The 22,500-nt window shown below is 49.1% G+C and overlaps 1 protein-coding gene across 1 annotated transcript in view; it reads right to left on the reverse strand.

Annotated features, from left to right (window-relative positions):
• Positions 1 to 14,989, reverse strand: part of LOC118282886 (SH3 domain-binding protein 4) — a 19,599-nt gene extending 4,610 nt beyond the window's left edge. The window contains exons 1-3 of the mRNA XM_035604416.2: positions 14,780 to 14,989; positions 4,132 to 4,357; positions 1,550 to 3,912 (exon numbers count right to left, since the gene is read on the reverse strand). Of these exons, the coding sequence (XP_035460309.1) occupies positions 1,550 to 3,912; positions 4,132 to 4,258 (2,490 nt within the window). The 5' untranslated portion in view covers positions 4,259 to 4,357; positions 14,780 to 14,989. The remainder of the gene's footprint in view (positions 1 to 1,549; positions 3,913 to 4,131; positions 4,358 to 14,779) is intronic.
• Between the last annotated feature and the right edge of the window lie 7,511 nt (positions 14,990 to 22,500).

Below are 22,500 nucleotides of genomic sequence, written 5' to 3' on the forward strand. Positions count from 1 at the left end.
TCTATATATTTGGTTGTAAAACCAACAGAGTGAGACCTCTGGTCATGCCTCTGGCTCAGGGAGGATCATGGGAAGGTCGTGGAGGTCGGACGCCGGCGCCCGAAGGACTGAAGCTTCAGTTTCTAACTGGACAATGAAACAGGAAACAACACAACTACACAACAACAACTACACACTGACTGTCACAGAGTAAATCAATCAATGGACTGATCGACGTTGTGTCTGTGGTCATTGATCACATGCACACACAGGAGCCACGTGTGAGTCCATACTCACACGGATATTTGGCAGTGAAAATAATTATGATAACAATATATGGGCTGAAATATAAGTAAAGGGAATCATGAAATGAAAACATGAAAAAGATTTTCTGCTTTGTCAAAATAAAAGTGAGTGACACTGAGTCAGTGACAGACTCATATGGTCACATGTTGTGTCTCTGTTTACAGGATGTCAGATATTAAACATCTGAATGTTTATTCATGTTCTCACAGAAACTGTGTGAATCAGATCGACGGAGGGAAAGTTCTACACTTGTTCTATAAATACTGCTGAAGAGAGTTCTCTGCTCCTCCAGCAGTCGAGTGGGTTCAGACGTCTGAGCACAAAGAGCCGCGACCGCGCAGCTTCTAAAAATAAACTCTGTCCATGTCAAACGATTCACCGGCAAAATCACCACGACGGCTCCGACACAGAGAACTGTTCCTCCGCAGACGAGAGGAGGAGAAAAGAGTTGAGACACTGAACCCTGCGAGAACAACAACATGAAGACTGAAGTACAGTCAGACATGAGCCTGACCACCTTTTATTATCTTCTGCTCCAAATTCTCTATAAATGGTTCTAAGTGGCGTTTACAAGCTCACGTAAATTACAGTGCTTCTGCTCAGCGAGGCCTCAAGCTGTCGAACGTCACGTGACCTCCGACGGCTCCAGGAACAAACTTACACTCGGGGAAAGTGTAAGTAAAATCAAAACTGCAAAAAACATTTAAAAGATTATGGAGAATTAGCAGAAGTCTGGCTGCAGATTTAATGCCATTGAATTTTAATAGTGTTTATGTGTGGATGACTCTTGACGCTGTAGTCAGGGATCAGGATCAGAATCCGAACGCTGTTGGAGGGTTGTTGTGAGACGTTTACTGTCAGTCTGTACATTTCAAACACCTGTGGCTCTGTTTATATCATTAAGCCGAACACGACGAGTCATTAAGCTGCTTCACGGCCTGGTTTGATTCATATGCTCATAAAGACCCGAGCAGCCGGAGCCGTCGGCTGGATTTATAATCACCAGCGCGGCGAAGAAAAACTGCTCAAACAACAAGACGCTCGTACGAGAACAAAGTGTCCTGCCGCCCTCCGCAGCTCCACTGGATGCCGACGCAGCAGTTATCGACTGCACTCGCAGCAGAAACACCAGAGACTAAAGCCCAAAGCAGCCGAGGGCAGATAACAGGAGAGAGGGAAACGTCCAATCAGGAGGAAGCAAACAGAAACACGTGACACCTCAAGGTCAGAACACAAGAGGACGGACGGCGAGTTGGCGACTCACCGTCAGGAGTTCCTTCTGGAACGACTTCCTCTCTTTGCACTCGGTGTTGTTGCAGTCCTCCTTCAGCCGCTCCAGCACCGACGCCACACGCTCAGGTTCGCTGTCCAGCTCCGCGCGGCAGAAGTGCGTCAGCGGCAGGTTGACGTATCCCAGGGCGTCGGCGAACGCTCGCCAGTTGCCGATGTTCTCCATCAGTATAGTTCTGACCGAGGCGTAGATGTACGTGAGGAACTTGCAGGGCTTCAGTATCTGCTCCAGGAACAAGGAGGTGGTGAGGTCGGGCCCGCTGAAGTAGATGGGCTTCAACTTCCCGACCACCAGCACGTTCTTCGCGTGGACGAGTCCCATCCTGCCCAGATAGTATCCAATGTACCACTCCTTCGTCCACAACTGGCCCTTCAGCCTGATCTTCTCTTCGCTCAGCAGAGCCACAAAGTCTCCTTTCCGGTACTCAAGCAGGTACTGATTCTTTGTCTGTCGGATCACAGTTTTGATTAATTTTCCAAACTTAAGGTTGTTTATCCTCCTGTCCTGGAAAACAGGATACTTGGTGGCGACAGCGAGAGGAGACAGGACAATCTTGCCGACTTCCTTCTTCTTCAGGAAGCGCCGCTGCACTGATGTCTTCGGACCTGCTTTGGGCGGCGGGGTCGGCGTCTGGACACAAAACTGAGCCAGGATACAATCGTGGTCGTCTTTGACCTGGATTCTTAAGGTGAAGTCAGAAACATCGTCACTGGTGCGTGAAGCGATAACATAGACGAGCCTGCTGACTTTGCCCAGTTTCACCTGGAAGCCCCGGACCACTCTGGCCTTCTCACCGGCCTTGACCTCGTAGTTGGCCATGTTGGAGTAAATGCCGAGCCGGAGGTCCTGCGGTCTGGACAAGACAAACTGGTGTTTGCCCCAGAGCTGCAGCGCCACCGGTGGTGCAGCCTGTGCCTGCTTGCCGACTTCGCTCACCAGGAGTGTCTTTGGGGCACAGTCGTGACCAAACATGGCGACGACCGTCTTAAAGGACGGGTGAATGTGTTTGGGACCATACACGCCTAAGGTGATCTTTTTGAGCACGTGCTCCCAAACTGTGGAGTCTGGGGACACGGACTGAGACTGAGCCACGACGCACACGTACATGCACGGTTCCAGGTTGTCCAGACACACCTGCACCGTGTCCCCGTAAATGTAGGCCTGAGGAATGGGAGTGTACGGTCCCTCTTTACAGTCACTCCTGACGCACAAGACCTCCGTCGTCTCTCTGCTCTCTATCTTCACCACGACGGACACCTTCATCTCCAGGGTGACGGTGGTTTTGCTCTCCATGTTGCTGAGTTTGATCTCCACCACGGGGCTGACGGTGGTGCAGCGGTCGCTGTTCAGCTCCAGCGGTGGGTCAAGCAGAGCCTTGAGGGAGATCTGCTGGGTGTCCCCTGGGCCCACGTGGCCCTCGGGTATGAGGATGCTGATGTTGGTGTCTGGGAGCTGGACGGCGCCTCCCGAGCTGTCCAGCCGACAGACGATGTTGGTTTCCACCGGCTGCGTTTGGCCCCAGCCTGGGTTCTGACCCAGAGAATCCAAGTCGTGGCAGGACCTGGCCAGCTTGCGATGGTTGAGCCACGCCGTCCTGAAATCCTCCCGGCTCTGGAACTGCTCCGGCACCGGAGCTTTCAGGCCTCCGAAGAAGCCATTGGAGGCCTGAGGGCCGTCGGACTGAGCCTGCAGAATGGACAGCTCCGACAGACTGTAGGAACGCTTGCTTCTGAAAAACGGGTTGTCCCTGCGCAGCGACTGCCCAACGGACACAGTGGGACTGAGAGGGTTCAGGCTAAAAACACCACTACCAAAACCATTTATGTCGACAGTGCTGCTGGCGGAGTCGGGCACTGACGGAGCAAGCGAGTCGAACAGAAGGAGGTCAACTGATCTCTCATTGCTGTTCAGGTCCAGTGAGCTCTGAGGTCCTCCGTTCAGGAAAGGGTTCGTAGAGGTATGCGTTGCTGCAAAAGGATTCCCGTTCTGGAAGGTGGTCGGTTTCAGGATCACGCCTGACCACTCTCCTAACAGGTCCAGTTCTTTGGCTGCCTCCTCGTTACAGTCTCCCACAGTGTCGATCATCCCGCTGTCACTGAACGACGAGTCTCTGTAGTCGACAGGCTGCACGTAGGCTGCAGGAATGTATCCCATCTCCGTGTTGTTGTGGGCGTACCACCACTCCGCTCCTGACGAGTCCAGGACATACAGGCGGTCGCCCTTGGAGAACTTCAGGGTGGTGAAGCTGGACGGGCAGTAGTCCTTTATGGCAACGACCTCCCTGGCGGCACCGAAGGAGGCGGTGGCGTCCAGTCGTAAGGTGCTGGGAGAAGGCACTGAAAGAAAAGAATAAAGTAAGAAGTTACAGCATCTCTTACATCACAACAGACGAAGATCTACGTTTGTACTGCTCTTTTCATTTCAGTAGCCCAGAGTCACGTCCATAAGCAGCTACACTGAAGACCAGTGGTGCGACACCAGAGAAAAAGATTCAGCTAAGACAGCTGTCATGCTTTCAGCCTCTTGAATCTGTTTCTACAGTCTGAGCCACTGACCTTTGACATCGGTGAGCGTGGCCTCCGACACGCTGTCGCTGAGGTCGACCAGCGTCCCTTCCGACCTGCAGCGAGGCAGAGAAGTGTTGTTGTTGTTGACTGTGGCTCTGATTCGATGGGCGGCCATGTTGTGGGACCCGTCACTGCGCGGCGGCCGGTGCGCTCAGGCTCCGGTGGGTTTTTCCTTAAACTGAAGCGGTCAGACGTCAACGGTCTCCCATGATTCCTGCAACAAACAGGATTATAAAGAAAATGCAGCTGAGTCTGTTTCTCCCTTTCAGGTTTTGGATTATTTAAGAGTCAGTGAGAAACTCCAACATCATGGAATGTGTCGGTTGATGTTGAAGATGTTTTTCAGAAGCTTCGTACGACAAACACAGTGGATCGGCATAAATATCCTGTTTGTGTGATTTCAGTAACTTTGGATCTTCACAAGTAGAATCATTAAAAAACAAACATCAACAGAATAATAAATCAGATGTTTGATTAGTTTTCTCAGATATCAGTTTATTAATTCATACCAGTTAAACCCTGATACACGATCATTAACTCCATGATAAACCACACGGAGGATTGAATATTGAAGAATCTGCAGTTTGTTTCATTATAAACTGGAAGTTCAGCTCTGGAGTCATTATAGTTTGTTTGTTCTTTATCGTGGACAGTAAAGTTTCACGTTGGTTCCTTTTTACTACAAACTATCACCACAAATCTGTCGTCGAAGTAAATATGACGACAACAATAAATAAATGAACAGAAGTTGATTCTGTGTTCGTGCGAGAGGAAACACGCTCGTCTCTACTTCTGCTCGTGAGTTTAATAAATGATCCAGTTACAGTTTGTTTTCTGCAGAACTTTGTGATGTGACATTGACGTTGACCTTTGAACCTTTTGAATAGTTGATTCTTTGAGTCAAAATGAAGGTTTGAGGAAGTTTCTTTGAAGAGTTCCTGGAATATCGAGGTTATGATGACTCCTCGACTCTTCGACTCCTCGACTCTTCGACTCTTCGACTCCTCGACTCCTCGACTCTTCGGCTCCTCGACTCTTCGACTCCTCGACTCTTCGACTCCTCGACTCCTCGACTCTTCGGCTCCTCGACTCTTCGACTCCTCGACTCCTCGACTCCTCGACTCCTCGACTCTTCGACTCCTCGACTCTTCGGCTCCTCGACTCTTCGACTCCTCGACTCCTCGACTCCTCGAGTCTTCGACTCTTCGGCTCTTCGGCTCTTCAGCTCTTCGACTCTTCGACTCTTCGACTCCTCGACTCATCGACTCTTTGACTCTTCGGCTCTTCAGCTCTTCGACTCCTCGACTCCTCAACTCTTCGGCTCCTCGGCCTGAAGCCTGAAGCCTGAAGCCTGAAGCGGTTTTTAAACTTTTTTTTAAAGCAGCAGTATAAAAGTCAGTATGTTATCCAGACTTCACGTTTTTATTATTTGTTTCTCATCTTTTAATTTCTTGTTGTTGTTCTTTATCTTTTCTTTGTTTTATTTCCATCCACATTTGAATGTTCTCGTCTTTTCTGACTCATTTGTTTTTATTTCCGTCTCTGTGGTTTCTAAGTTTTAATCGTTCGACCGGTGGACTCAGTTATCATCAGCAATGTTGATATTAAGATATTAGCCACATCTCATCGTTCATTGCTGCTCTACGTCGTCAGGACGTCTGGATCTCATCTCTCTGCAGCCGGGGGGGGGGGGGGGGGGGGGGGTCAGGCTGCTGCTGCCGACCACCCAGATATAACGTCTGACATCTGGGGGGGGGGGGGGGGGGTCAGGCAGCAGCAGCCTGACGCCCCTGCACTGTGAGACTCCCACCACAGAACAATCGCGGGCGTGGACGACTCTGCATGCAAACTCTGACACGCAAATAAGCACCTGTTGCCTAGAGACAGTAAAGTGTGACATCATCACACCAGGATGTCCCAGGAGTCTGATCGGGGAGCAAAGTGCAGATTCATTCAAACCTCAACATGCTGTCTCCACCTGCTCGGTGCTGCAGCAGCTGCTCAGGTGCGTGAACCTAACCCACAGTCGACCAGTCGCTCAGCTGGGCTTCTACATACTGAGCTTCAGTTTGAAGCCTGTGTTCTGTGTACTGACCAGCAGAGGGCGACTCTTTGAGAACGTGACTCTACCACTCACTTGATTCATAATGATATCAGTAAAATATTTACACAGTGTGATTGACAGCTGGTACCATCCAATGGGTCGATGGTTGCAGGTTTAGGTGGACGAGCTCTTAAGACAGGCCACACCCCCAATTCTTTGTCCAGTTTTTAAAAAAACAAGATGGCGCTGGTCCAGATGCCAACGGGTGACATCACGTTGTTGTGGTGTGTTTTAATAATCGACGTGTTGGTCCCCCCCCCTCCTCCTGCTGCAGGCGGGTGAAGGACAGAGCGAGGGGCGGCGGCCTGAGGCTCTGACAGTAGAAGATCTGGTTCCAGCAGCAGCTGCTCAGAGTTCACTGGTCGACCTGGAGCCGACTCAGTGTTTTGTGTCAATAAGTTTTGTTGTTTTTCTCCGACTGTGATGACGTTTGGTGACATCAGACGACAGAACGGCGCAGGACCTCAGTTCTTTGACAGGAACGTTGGTGGAAATTCACTGTGAGACTTTACATCACTTTAGAGTCAGAGACTGAAGAGCGTCACACATCTCACTCCTCATCTGTTCACTTCCTCACATTTTCCCCCAAAACTCATGATCAGCAACGATTAGTTATAATGAATGGATTAATCAATCAAACAGCTCAGACTGCAGTAACTGAGAAGGACGGAGTTCTGTCTCGAAATGATCCATCGATCAAGCGAACAACGATTATTCGTTAAAGCTCAGAAACGTTAGTCGCAGCTGTAAACGTGTCATTTTACTGACATCAGGTCACAAACGTTTCCGATAGAATTCACTCCGCAGTCATTAAAGCATCTGGACATGAGGCGACTCTCCGCTCGGCCGCTCCTGAACAGGAAGTGGCTGAAGAGGAAATGCCTTTGTGATGAGAGGCAGTTTCCTTCATCACATTGTTCTCGTCAGGAGACGTTCAAGACCCAGCGCCAAGAAAAACATGTCAGCGTCTGTTGGTTTGGGGATATTTCATGGAGACGGACCAGAACCAGAACCAGAATCAGAATCAGAATCAGAACCAGAACCAGAACCAGAACCACAATCAAAAACAGAACCAGCATCAGGACTAGAATCAGAACCAGAACCAGCATCAGGACCAGAATCAGAACCACAATCAAAAACAGAACCAGCATCAGGACTAGAATCAGAACCAGAACCAGAACCAGAACCAGCATCAGGACTAGAATCAGAACCAGAACCAGAAACAAAATCAGAAACACAACCAGAACCAGAATCAGACTCCGAACCAGCATCAGGACCAGAATCAGAACCAGAGCCAGAACCAGAACAAGAATCAGAACCAGAAGCAGAACCAGAACCACAATCAAAAACAGAACCAGCATCAGGACTAGAATCAGAACCAGAACCAGCATCAGGACCAGAATCAGAACCAGAACCAGAACCAGAATCAGAAACACAACCAGAACCAGAACCAGAACCAGAATCAGAGCCAGAACCAGAACCAGAACAAGAATCAGAGCCAGAACCAGAACCAGAACAAGAATCAGCATCAGGACCAGAATCAGAACCAGAACCAGAATCAGCATCAGCATCAGGACCAAAACCAGAGACGAGAGGTTCTCACCCTCAACATTCAGCTGTCAGGTCGACAATATCAGACAGACAGAGAGACAGACAGAGAGACAGAGAGACAGACAGACAAAGACACAGACAGTCAGAGAGACAGACAGACAGAGACAGACAGACAGAGACACAGACAGTCAGAGAGACAGTCAGAGAGACAGACAGACAGACAGAGACACAGACAGTCAGAGAGACAGACAGACAGGCAGACAGAGAGACAGACAGAGAGACAGACAGACAAAGACACAGACAGTCAGAGAGACAGACAGACAGAGACAGACAGACAGAGACACAGACAGTCAGAGAGACAGTCAGAGAGACAGACAGACAGACAGACAGAGACACGGACAGAGACACAGACAGTCAGAGAGACAGACAGACAGACAGACAGAGACACAGACAGTCAGAGAGACAGAGACACAGACAGTCAGAGAGACAGACAGACAGACAGAGACACAGACAGACACAGACAGACAGAGACACAGACAGTCAGAGAGACAGAGACACAGACAGTCAGAGAGACAGACAGACAGCAGGACAGGGTTGAGGTAATAAAATGCAAACTAGCTCCAGTGAGTCCTGCTTCCTGTTACACACTCGACAACAAACACTGATCATTGACATTGATCCTTGTTGCCGTGACAACACCTGGGTTTCTATAGCGACACTATAGTGACTGATGTTTCGTCGGATTAATGTTCATAACCATATGAACAGAATCATGCTGAGACACGCCCATTTTTCTACAACCACAGACCGTCACATGACACAAACAGTGTGTTCAGGTTTAATATGTGGTTGAACGGACGTCCAGAGGTTCTGAGAACTCAGCAGCTGGTCACAGAACCAGAGGAACAGGCGGCCGCTCGCTGACGTATGAACACAAACACACTGAGTCAACACAGCTGAGGCCTCCAGGTCGTGTCTCAGCTCCTGAACCACACCACCACTGTCGAAGACACGACGATCCAACAAGAGCTTCATTCTCTCCGATACATCAGTTCATCTGAAATAAACTTTTCACTAGAATCACCAGCTCCTCGTCACTCGCCGCCAACTGATCCAGTTTCCTTTATGAATCAGGGCCAGAACGTTGTGATGTCACATCTTATCCAAATAGACATATGTCCGACATGTATCACTATCAACTCCTGAGTTCTGCTCATAACTGTGACCCTCCACATCCCACTCTGACTCTACTGAGTCCAGGTCCACGTGTTCATGAGCGCAGGACCACCTGAAACTAAATGCCCCATGAAAACATCAGTAAAGTAATAAAATATCATCTTATTGTAAAAAGAAATGTGGTGAACAGGAAGAGGAAACAGGAAGAGGAAGAGGAAGAGGAAATGGGACAACGGAGTTTAGAGTCTGGAGTTAAACTGGGAGAAGAAAGGAAGCAAATAAACCTTCAGTTGTATTTTAACAGATTAAAAAGAAAATAGTTTAATCTCCTTTATGGAATTTAAATTTTTTGATGACCGTCGGAGCTGTTCTGTTGGCTCACGCCCTCCGGCTCCGTCGGTCGGTGTTTACTGGTGTTTACGCTTCGTATTGTTCCGTCGTAGTCGTCTGTGGAGTCGCGCGGCGTTCAGTACAAACACACCGAGCTGGAACTGGCTGCAGGGATAAAGTGAGGAGCAGGAATGTGAGGAATGCTGAGCTCCAGATGAAATCATGCATTATTCAAGTGAAGGGGGAGAAGACGGGGAAAAACGAAAAGTCCGAAACTTATCACACTTGTGACGATGAAGAGAAGGTCAGAGGTCACGTCAAACTGTCGTTCTGGGGAAATTCATGAGGCGATTCAGTTGTTACCAGTCGTGTCACGAACCAGAAACAATGGCTGAACACACACACGCACACACACACACACACCCCTAGACACCAACCTCACCACCCCCCCCCACACACACACACACACACACACACACGTGTGTTCAGTAACCGTCGTGTGTATCTCCTGATACTGATACGTAACAGTTAGATGAGTTGTAGGTGTTGCTCCTCGGCTCCTTGGTCCCGACACGCGAGCGTTGGGGGCGTTTCCTCCTCGTCCCTGTTTGCTCATGTTTTGCTGCCACGTCGTCGTCGTGTTGACTCTGCTGCAGTCGATCAACAGCGGCGTCCCCTGACTCCACTCGCGTCCTTCAGACCTCTTCGTCGACACGCCTAGATCACGCAGGGCCGAACGGACACGCCACGTCTGGTCTACGGAGGACTTCCTATGCTTGTCCCGCCGCTGCACCGCCCACATAGCTAGCTTGTTAGCTTCGACACCAGCTCCCAATGAGCCTCAGGAATGAGAGCTAGCTGCGCCGCTGGGACGCCATCGCTCTTTGAATGGAGCCTCTGAAGGATGCTAGTCTGCACTTAGCTTGTTCAAAAGCTAAAAATAGTGGCATGCTAACATAAGTTAGCATACTAATAGCTCGATTTTTCTCACATTACACTTGTACTGTGGTTCTGATACTTCTCAACGTGTTAGAAGCGGTATAATTAGTTTTGACCTGTTGGTGGCGGTACATATAACAAAAACACAGTCTGCAGGACTGGTCTCTTCTGGGGACCATGAATACTGATGCATTTGTCCATTTAACCCTGCTGTCTCTTCTCCATGCATCTTAGAAGTCTCATATTATCGTGTATATTCTCTATTCTGGACCAGGCCGACATGATGGACAGACCGCGACGACCCGGAGACACAGCTCTCACGCTAAACATGCTGCGAGCTACGATCCTGTCATGCGACAGAGTAACATTTAGGTCCTGAGCACCAGGCACCAGTGAACTCACTCTGGACTCCAGCTGATGCCAAGCATCAGGGGAAAGACTCCAGGATGACTCAGCCCTGGGACAATGTCTGTCTTCAGCCCCTGACAAGTAAAGCTGACGAGGGAGGGCCGAGGGGCTAGAGGCGAGAGGCGAGAGGCGAGAGGCGAGGGGAGAGGGGAGAGGGGGGAGGAGCGAGAGGCGAGAGGCGAGAGGGGCGAGGAGCGAGAGGGGAGAGGGGCGAGGAGCGAGAGCCGAGGGGCGAGGAGCGAGGGCCGAGGGGCGAGAGGCGAGGGGAGAGGCGAGAGGCGAGAGGCGAGGGGCGAGGAGCGAGAGGGGAGAGGCGAGGAGCGAGGAGCGAGGAGCGAGAGGGGAGAGGCGAGAGGCGAGGGGCGAGGAGCGAGAGGGGAGAGGGGCGAGGAGCGAGGGCCGAGGGGCGAGGAGCGAGGGCCGAGGGGCGAGAGGCGAGGGGAGAGGCGAGAGGCGAGAGGCGAGAGGCGAGGGGCGAGGAGCGAGAGGGGAGAGGCGAGAGGCGAGGGGCGAGGAGCGAGAGGGGAGAGGCGAGAGGCGAGGGGCGAGGAGCGAGAGGGGAGAGGCGAGAGGCGAGGGGAGAGGGGAGAGGGGAGAGGCGAGAGGCGAGGGGAGAGGGGAGAGGCGAGAGGCGAGGGGAGAGGGGAGAGGGGAGAGGGGAGAGGCGAGAGGCGAGGGGAGAGGGGAGAGGCGAGAGGCGAGGGGAGAGGGGAGAGGGGAGAGGCGAGAGGAGAGGGGAGAGGGGAGGGGAGAGGGGAGAGGCGAGAGGCGAGGGGAGAGGGGAGAGGCGAGAGGCGAGAGGCGAGGGGAGAGGGGAGAGGGGAGAGGGGAGAGGGGCGAGGAGCGAGAGGGGAGAGGGGAGAGGCGAGAGGCGAGGGGAGAGGGGAGAGGGGAGAGGGGAGAGGGGAGAGGCGAGAGGGGAGAGGGGAGAGGCGAGAGGGGAGAGGGGAGAGGCGAGAGGCGAGGGGCGAGGGGAGAGGGGAGAGGGGAGAGGCGAGGGGAGAGGGGAGAGGCGAGGGGAGAGGGGAGAGGGGAGAGGGGAGAGGGGAGAGGCGAGAGGGGAGAGGGGAGAGGGGAGAGGGGAGAGGGGAGAGGGGCGAGGAGCGAGAGGGGAGAGGGGAGAGGGGAGAGGGGAGAGGCGAGGGGAGAGGGGAGAGGCGAGGGGAGAGGGGAGAGGGGAGAGGGGAGAGGGGAGAGGCGAGAGGGGAGAGGGGAGAGGGGAGAGGGGAGAGGGGAGAGGGGAGAGGGGAGAGGGGAGAGGGGAACCAGCTGGCAGTCACAACCGTGCTGTAATCAGCTGTGAGCTGAGCTTCATCAGCGACACCAGGAGACACACATTCACCCCTGGAGGGGGGGGGGGGGGGGGGGGGGGGGGGCAGCGCTTATCTGGAACCACATGCATTCATTGAAACAATGAAGCCCATTCAGGTCCAGCTGCAGCCGCAGACCTGCTGCGTCCTCGCCGGAGGATCGAGGGACGGAGCAGGTTCTGCTCAGAAAGTCAAACAATGTCCACAAACAGATTCACACGCCGAGGTGGAATTCTGGGTAATTTCTCATGGTGCAGCAGGTACGAGGTATAAACATCAGGTGAACATCAGGATCTTCAGCTGCTAAATGCTCCTTTACGTTCACATACACACCAGCTGCTCCGACTGAGTCTGAGTCAGTTTGCAGCTGAAGAACGTCACAGAGACGAGAAGCAGAACACAACAAACACATTTTTCCGTGAACAAAGTTTTTCAATCATTTCTATTTCTGTAAACAGATTGTTGGAAGTCGCCACTAACAATGTTCTCGTGAGTCAAACTGCCTGGAAACCACACGTGTGAACGTAGTTCAGCGTGAACATACGTGGACAACACTCTCAAGTCAAGCTAGCGGCTCTGAACTGTCATCTAACATGCTAACATGCTGCTGGCGCTAGCAAGCTAGTGAAGGGCTTAAAAGCGTTCTCTTGAACCTTGTATTTTTTCCTCCTGTTTTTAATCTTGTGTAACTCTGCAGCACTTTGGGATCGATTTTAACAATGAGATGTGCTTTACAAATCAGATGTATTCATGTTTAGCAGGTATTAATGGCTTAGTATTGTCATCATTTGGAATGCTAACAACTGCTAATTAGCGTTCAAAGGATGAACTCGGTGGACGTGTGAAGTGGCGACACGGTGAACTGGTGTCTGAGTGGTGACATTGTGACAACGCTGCTGCTCGACAGCGCCAACGTGGACACAAGTCTAACGAGCTAGCGGGGGGCTCACGAGCTAGCGACTCACGAGCTAGCGGGTAGCTCACGTCACGCAGGACAAATGTCACAACTCGAGAATTTGGAGCTTTCGGAAAATTCCCGAGGTGGATCACGTGGACTCGTCAACACTGTGAACACGACCACATCGATGAGCCAACAGGAAAACCCAGTCGAGTTACTACAGTTCAGCCTCAGGTGACCATGAGCATGAGTGCGTCACATGTTAGATCCTCGCCGTGAGCAAGACCACGACCAACACGACGTCAGTCCTGAGCAGAAAGCTGCAAGACTCAAAGAATCAGGAACTCAGACGAGCTTCCACTTTACTCTCCAAGGCGAACGTTGATCCTAGAATGCAACGCTGGAAGTCTGTGAACTGTGTTTATAAATGAATGGGTTTGAACAGTCACCTCAGTTGATGCATCTCACTGCTGCCACAACGTCTTTGAACACGTCAACATGATCACAACTAGGAAAATGTGTCTGGATGTATCAGTCATGAGTGAGATTCCTCCTCTGGACGTTGAACCTGAAGCCAGCGACCGTCAGATGTGGACTGAACCACTTCGCCTGGTGTGGGAGGAGAGCAGGCTATGGGAAGAGGAAGAAGGAAGAGGAGGAAGAGGAAGAGGAAGGGGAAGAAGAGGAGGAAGAGGAAGAGGAGGAAGAGGAAGAAGAAGAGGAGGAAGAGGAAGAAGAAGAGGAGGAAGAGGAAGAGGAAGAAGAGGAGGAAGAGGAAGAGGAAGAGGAGGAAGAGGAGGAAGAGGAAGAGGAAGAAGAAGAGGAAGAAGAAGAGGAGGAAGAGGCGAAAGAGGAAGAGGAGGAAGAAGAAGAGGCGGAAGAGGAAGAGGAGGAAGAGGAGGAAGAGGAAGAGGAGGAGGAGGAAGAGGAAGAGGAGGAAGAGGAAGAGGAGGAGGAGGAAGAGGAAGAGGAGGAAGAGGAGGACCTTGGCCTCAACACGTCAACAGCTCTTCTCTTCGTCACCTCATCGTGAAGTAAACTGATAATTACGACACTTTTCAAACTCAACAAACGTCTCTTCTCTTCCTGATTGTTCCATTAGAATCTCAGAACAGATGATTGGTCCAATTATTATTATAGATAACAAGTTCATTTAACATTCTGCCAATTCAAGGTTTTCACGTTTATAATATATTTATGCTAATGAGGCCGACAGGTAGAGATCGACTGATGATCGACTGATGATCGACTGATGATCGACTGATGATCGACTGATGGACTGATGACTGATGATCGACTGATGGACTGATGATCGACTGATGGACTGATGATCGACTGATGGACTGATGATTGACTGATGATCGACTGATGGACTGATGGACTGATGATCGACTGATGGACTGATGACTGATGATCGACTGATGGACTGATCGACTGATGACTGATGATCGACTGATGGGGTAGGTTCCTCTGACGTCAGCTCAGGGTCAACTCGTCACGTGCTGATCGGTGGGCTGTGTTGTTCAGTAACCAATGGTAACCGGTGAGACCCGCAGTCAGACCCCGCGCCGCACCGGGACCTCACCGGGACCGGGACCTCACCGGGACCGGGACCGGGGCGGAGCCTCGTCTCTCGGTCCCGCCGCTTCACGACGCGTCGCTCGATTTGACAACTTTTTTTTCTTCTTTTTTTTTAAACACGAGAACAGACGAAGAGAAGCTGCTACGATCCGGACCGGGTCCCCTGCGGGTCGGATCCACAGAGCCGACCCGGACCGGGTCCCCTGCGGGTCGGATCCACAGAGCCGATCCGGACCGGGTCCCTCCTCTGGAGAGAGTGAAGAAAAGTTTCGTCTCCGGGACGAGGAGCAGCAGCTGGAGGAGGAGGCTGAGGATGAGGAGCGGCTCGACGACTCTTACCTGCGGAGAACAGCTCTTCTTCTGTCCCGTGAAGGAGCAGCGGAGCAGCGGGACCGTCGAGCTCCGTCCGCCGATCTGATCCAGCTCCTCCTCCTGGAGGAGAGAGGCCGAGCTGCGGCTGATGTCACCGGGGCGGGGAGGGGCCTGCTGCCCGGGACCGTGACGTCACGGCCGCTCCGCCCACTGCACATGTGATTATATCAAACACTTCATCATATATATCATATACATGGAGTTTATAACAAATAAATCATTATATAAATCATATACATGGAGCTTATATCATCATATATATCATATACATGAAGTTTAGAATATATACATCATCATATATATCATACACATGTAGTTAATATCATATACATCATAATATACATCATAAACATGTAGTTTATATCATATACATTGTGTATAGATGTCGTTTATAGATGTAGCAAATAAATGTAGTATACGATATATAGATGAAAGAAATAAAAATGTTGTTTGTATTATATAGATGAAGTTTACAGTACAACGATGAAGTATATATGATTTTTTGTGGTATATAGACATATCTCTATATATATAGAGATATATCTACATCTCTATATATATAGAGATGTACATACATACACATATATATATATATATCTATATAGAGATGTATTAAACACATGTATTTTATGCATATGTAATATATAGATGTTGTATGAATATGTATATATATATATGTGTGTGCGTGTGTGTGTGTGTGTGTGTGTGTGTGTATATATAAATGTATATATACAAACTACAAACGCCTGAATCTGGCCTAATATAACATAACGATCAGATCTATTAATAACATAACATTTACTTTACAGATGTCAGTAATCTCATATTTTTAGCAGCACAACCTCATTCCAGGGTTCAGATAAACAAAAGTTTCCATCAACCGTGTGAAGCATCAGTTATCTGTAACTGTGGGAAAAAGATAAGTTGGTAATTTGGACCAAGTGTCATAATTTACATTTTTCCAGAATCTGAAGTTGAACTGTCTGAGCCGGAGCTGGAGCTGCTGAGTCGTGAAAACAAAGTGTGAGGCTGCAGATTATCAGACGTGACGTCGCTGTGTTCAGATAACAAACCTCCAGTGTTGAGTTTCAGCAGAAAAAGAGTTGAATGAGAGAGTGAACGTTCTGACACACGATGAGACTGTACAGACACTGTACGTCTCCTCAGCCTCCCGCTGGAAATCAATCAAAACATTGTGTATCATCAGTTCAGAGTTCACATCTTCTATGAGGATCAGGGCCGAGGATCAGTTCAGTGTTCATCACAGATTCACAGTCTCATCGTGCAACCACGACTCACAACGTGACTTCATCTGTCAAGTCAATAAACTTCTCTGGTTTGTGAACTGACGTTTTGAAGTCTCCAGTTTGACATTTTGTCCGACGGCATCTTGTTTCTTTTTAAACAACTTGGAGGTGTGGCCTGACTGAGAGCTCGTCCACTACACGTCCTCCTGTGACCTGCTCGACGATCTTCATCTCGGCAGTGGAGCGTCAGCACTGAAGGAAAACGGCTGCAAACAACATCATCAAATATTTAAGGAGGAAAAAAATCTCAGCTGTTGTTTTTCTCTGCTGCTGGAAACAGAAAGAGAAACGAAACACCTGAAACCAGCCGACCAATAGCAAAATCAATCTCATCACACGTTTATGGCGACGATGCAAGCAGCGAGCTAACAGTCGTGTCTGTGTCGTGGTCACAGGGAACCAGTCAGAACCAGTCAGAACGAGTCGGAACCAGTTCCCAGTCAGAACCAGTAGGAACCAGTTCCCAGTCGGAACCAGTCGGAACCAGTTAGAGCCAGTCTGAACCAGTAGGAACCAGTTCCCAGTCGGAACCAGTCGGAACCAGTCGGAAAAAGTTTGCAGTCAGAACCAGTTCTAAACCTGTCAGAACCAGTTGGAACCAGTTAGAGCCAGTCTGAACCAGTTCCCAGTCAGAACAAGTCGGAACCAGTCGGAACCAGTTGGAACCAGTTAGAGCCAGTCTGAACCAGTTCCCAGTCAGAACCAGTCAGAACCAGTCGGAACCAGTCGGAACCAGTTCCCTGTCAGAACCAGTAGGAACCAGTTCCCAGTCAGAACCAGTTCCCAGTCAGAACTAGTCAGAACCAGTCAGAACAAATGTGCAGTCAGAACCAGTTCTAAACCAGTCAGAACCAGTTGGAACCAGTTAGAGCTGGTCTGATCCAGTTCCCAGTCAGAACCAGTCGGAACCAGTTGGAACCAGTTGGAACCAGTTGGAACCAGTTAGAGCCGGTCTGAACCAGTTCCCAGTCAGAACCAGTCGGAACCAGTAATCCAGGTAATGCACGTGTGAATATGAAGAAACAAAAGGTTTAAATTTCCGTCATTTGTTACAACAGTCGAGTCTGAGTCTGAGTCGGTTCATTAAACTTTTTGCTCCTTCACTCTTCCTCATGATTGATTCTCTCCTCAGAACAACGTCCGTCTGAGACGAACCTTCCTCCGACTCTCAGCCCGACAGAACATGAAGAAGTCGTCACGCAGCAGGACGAGTGTCAGGTTTTATTTATGGAGAAACAAATGAACTGTCCGTCTCCAGACACCGTCTGACCGTCGGCTCCTCGGCTTCACGTCAAACTTCTCTGCTTCATTCGCCCAAAAACGGCAGATTTTCTATTTTTGGAGATGTTTCTCTTTACTCACGAGCAGCGAAACAAAGTTCTGTGTGTTTGAATGTTTTGTGGAACTGAGCCTCTGACTAGTGGACACAATAAAGACGACTACGCTACAGGAGGGACGTTACAGTAACTGAACGAGGGATCAGAGTTTTATTGAAGTCCACGTTCAGAACTGGATCTTCACAACGGAGTTTTCAGAAAATCGTCAAAAAGCCAAGTTGAGCTCGTGATCGTTTCCATCCACAACGGACATGTGAATATTGGGTCCAAAAACAAGATGCAGCTGAACAAAGTGCTGAACAAAGTCTTTAAATCAACAGCAGGTGACGTTGCAGTTTCCCAGAATGAATCTCGTACATTCAAAGACGTGTTTGTGTCGAATGATGAATCTGTTCAGACGACTCGTCAGTGAGCTGATGGACGAGCGGAGGAAACACGAGCGTTCCAGTGAGATGTGTCTCTGACTGGACGAGACGACCGAATCTGTGACATTGTTCTGGAACCCAGCGAGAACACAGTGAAGTTTCATATTAATCTCCTCTATCATCAAATATTCATCATCTCTCTGTTGGTGCTCGAGTCGGAGACGAGATGGAGGAGGAGACTGAATCTGTGACGTGTCGACGTGATCGACCTGGTCAGTAAATCAAACTGTGACCGTGATGAAAATGAAAAGCAGGAAGTGTCTCCTCCGTCTTTGTTCTGTGAAACACAAATGATGTGATACATTCTCCCACTGCTGCTTTCACACCTGCCAACCAGGGACGTGGGTCCAATTCTTATTTATTTACTGCTGTGGTGAAGACTTGTTATGAAATATAATATCTCTCCAGTATTTATATCACAGGACGGAGGGAAAGTTTAACACGTAACGACTCACGTGACGAGAGAAGAGGAAGAGTTGTTTCACAGAGATTGAACCATGAACTCCTCCCTGCTGGTCAGTACGCAGAAGACAGGCTTCACACACTGATACTTGTTCGTCTCCGTCCTCTTCGTCCTGATGGGTGTTAACATCCCATCTGTCCGGTATCTCGGCCTCTCGCCCTCTCGTGTCAGCTGCGATTGGCTGCAGAAGAACAGATAATGGATGAATGGACGTTCACTTCCTGTCTGCTGCTCGTCACCAGCAGGGATTCCGTTTGGCTGATGAAACAAACTCAGTTAATAACGTTTCCATTCAGCAGCAAACTCAGTGAGTGTGTTCACAATCCAATTATTCTGATCCTCAGCGTGAGACCTCGTCTGATGGGATTAGTCACGCCACCGACCGACACAAAGGCCGAGTGTGGACGATGAGACGGACACTTCACGTCTGAACAGATTCATGAGCAGCGGGCGGGCGACCACTTCTCTGAAGGCCACATTCTGAAGCGTTGACGTTCAGGGTGTAACAGTTGGTTTATGGATGTCAGGGATCAGATGATTGTTTGGGGGGGGGGGGGGGGGGGGGGGGGGGGTAACCGCAACCGCATGAGTTAGTAATTATCCATCATCCATCATCCATCCATCGTCCATCATCCATCATCCATCATCCATCCATCATCCATTATCCATCATCCATCATCATCCATCATCCATTATCATCCATCATCCATCATCCATCATCCATCATCATCCATCCATCATCCATCCATCATCCATCATCCATCATCATCCATCATCCATCCATCATCCATCATCCATCATCCATCATCATCCATCATCCATCATCCATCCATCATCCATCATCCATCATCCATCATCATCCATCATCCATCATCCATTATCCATCATCCATCATCATCCATCATCCATCATCCATCATCCATCATCATCCATCATCCATTATCCATCCATCATCCATTATCCATCATCCATCCATTATCCATCATCATCCATCATCCATTATCCATCCATTATCCATTATCCATCATCCATCATCCATCATCCATCATCCATCATCCATCCATTATCCATCATCATCCATCATCCATTGTCCATCCATCATCCATTATCCATTATCCATCATCCATCATCCATCATCCATCATCATCCATCATCATCCATCATCCATCATCCATCATCCATCATCCATCTTCTTCCTCTTATCCAGGATCTGGTCTCGGAGACGGTCCCTCTCCTGGGCCAGTCTCTCCAGCTCCTCCTGGAGGATCCCAGGTGTCCCCAGGCCTGATGTGAGATGTAGTTCCCTCCAGTGAGTCCTGGGTCGACCTCGAGGTCTCTTCCCAGTTGGATGAGTCCAGTAAACCTCCAGAGGAAGACGCCCAGGTGACGTCCTGAGAAGAACCCCCACAACTGGAGTGGTGTTGACTGCAGGCGGATCTGCAGCAGCAACGATGAGTTTTAGAACTAGAACATAAAGATGTGGATGTAGTCCAATGTGATTTTACTTCACCCGTTCTAAAGCCGCTGGACGTTTCCTCCTTCACACAGAAGAGAAACGTGTGTGAAGGCGTCGTCGCTCCTGAAGAAGCATCAGACAGACACATTTGACTGTTTTGTCGCCTGTTCACACTCGCTGCCTTTTTGTTTCTCCGGCGACTTCACAGGTTTCTTTTGAGTTTAAAAGGATTCACGGCTACAAAAGGCTTCACCCTTAATCCACTGGCTGTGAGAGTGGAGAGGAAGGAAGCTCTCAGAAGGAAACTGTTCGTTCACTGGAGCCTCGGCTTTCATCTCCACGCAGCGCTGCCGCCGCCTGAGTGGGTTCTCCTCCTGCCGGGTCAACGAGGCGTTCAGGGCTTCTCCCTTTGATCGTACGTTACAAATCGGACACTTTCACACCTTCTCCTGTTCGTTTGTTTTTCCCTCAGTGGAGAAGAAAGACTCAATTAAAGTTTGGTCAAGTTTCTGTTCTGCAGAGGAAATGTCCTGCTCCTCAAACGTCAGGTGGCTGCGTCTACACAAACTGTCAAACTCTCAGTTTCAACACGATCAGACGCTCACCGAGGGTCAGGTGACCCCCAGGGTCAGGTGACGCCAAGGGTCAGGTGACCCCCGGGGTCAGGTGACCCCCGGGGTCAGGTGACGCCAAGGGTCAGGTGACGCCAAGGGTCAGGTGACCCCCGGGGTCAGGTGACCCCCAGGGTCAGTTGACGCCAAGGGTCAGGTGACCCCCGGGGTCAGGTGACGCCAAGGGTCAGGTGACGCCAAGGGTCAGGTAACCCCCGGGGTCAGGTGACCCCCAGGGTCAGGTGACGCCCAGGGTCAGGTGACGCCCAGGGTCAGGTGACGCCCAGGGTCAGGTGACGCCCAGGGTCAGGTGACGCCAAGGGTCAGGTGACGCCAAGGGTCAGGTGACCCCCGTGGATCAGCTGCTGAGAGCCAGAAAACCAATGCAAGAGCTCAGATTCTCTGTGACTAACAGTTAAAGCGGAAACATTAAAAGTATAATTAACTGGTTATTTATAAATAAAACGGTATCGGCTCTGTGGACTTCTGATTTAGACGTTGACTACGACAAATGAAATTTATCATTATTATTATAATTATTTGGCGCCAACATCAAAAATGAAAATGGAAATAATCGTCAGCTCATAAATCTCTTCAGCTGTTTGTGTGAGCGATCAGCAGAAACATCAGAAACAGGATTCATCTGACGAACCAGACAAACAACGAAGAAACTGTCCAAAAGTCCACAGGCAGGAAAAACAGGTAACATCTGAGAGAAGACAAGAAACAGGAAGTAACTAACAGGAAGTAACTAACAGGATGGCGAAGAGGAAACTCAAGGATCTAAATACACCAATGAACTAATGAGACGCAGGTGGAACAGGAAAACAGGACAAAGGAACAAAGACAGGAAGTAAAACCACAGCTATTACAAAATAAAACAGGAAACACTCAAGAGGCAGATCAAGAAAATAAAAGTTATTAATGTTCAGGAACTCTGAGGATTAATTTACAGGATGAGAACTGAGATCAGAACAAATCAGTAAACTGATTCATAGCAACTACATCCTTTAAATGTAGAGACCTGTCGCATTAATTATGATAATCATTGTTGGAATAAATCATAATTTAACAGTTTTTTTACAGTGTAAAACGCTCTCCTTCCTCACATATTTTATATTTTATATCTTTAGTTTTTAGTATATATTTTTCTTACGTAATTCTATTTGTGTGAAGGAAACTTGCAAAATAAGAATTTCATTCCTCAGAGCGATCTTATGTATCTTTTTACTGTGGACATGACAATAAACTCATTGAATCTTGGATCTTTCTTTTTGCTCCGTCCGTCTGCCGCCTCCTCATTTCCAAACTGGATCAATAAGATGATTGGACGTGTCAGAGGAGGCAACAGGAGATTTGTGACGGAGGCTCTTTGAACTGATGAAGTTGGCCGAGGTGAAGCTGCTGACACAGACCGGAGTCGCTGGCAAACTCTGTCCATCACAACGATGCTCTTAGTTATAATGAGTCGGGCCGGAATCTGAAAACCTTCTGCTGCGTCAGGTGGACGTTTGTTCAACTTCATGATCCTCAAAGTTCTGCTCATTGTGAATCAAATCATGTTTAATAGGCTGATTATAAGCTTTAACGTCATAATCATGTTTACAGATGCTGTAAACTCTGTAAAGGAAAGATTTTCATGATCACATTTGATCATATAACGCTGAGAAATCACAAAATCATAAAACCTGAAATTAAATGTCACTTTGTGTCGATGTTCGCCTCCTATTGGCAGAATCACGGAACGGAAAAAACTATCTCACTCACATTTTTATAGATTTACAGAGTTCGAATGTAAATTACAATATACTGTAATCGGTTATTGTCTTGATTTTTCTTTAAGTCTATGACGTAGTAAAAAAACTTCCCACATCTTAAAGTGACATCTCTCCATGTCTTTACTTTCTGTCCAGAACTCAGATATTTCATAAACAATAAATACATTTAACAAAATAAAAAAAATCAGCGTCTGCCGTTTGTACCTGCCGCCCTCTGCTGGTGGTTCATGTGCAGTGCAGCCTGAGTGAGTCTGGTTGTCAGGGTTACGGTCTTCATGTGCTGCTGGGAAACAAACATGATGGATAATGAA

The sequence above is a fragment of the Scophthalmus maximus genome, chromosome 14 (genome assembly GCF_022379125.1).
Source record: "Scophthalmus maximus strain ysfricsl-2021 chromosome 14, ASM2237912v1, whole genome shotgun sequence".
NCBI classification, from domain to species: Eukaryota; Metazoa; Chordata; class Actinopteri; order Pleuronectiformes; family Scophthalmidae; genus Scophthalmus; species Scophthalmus maximus.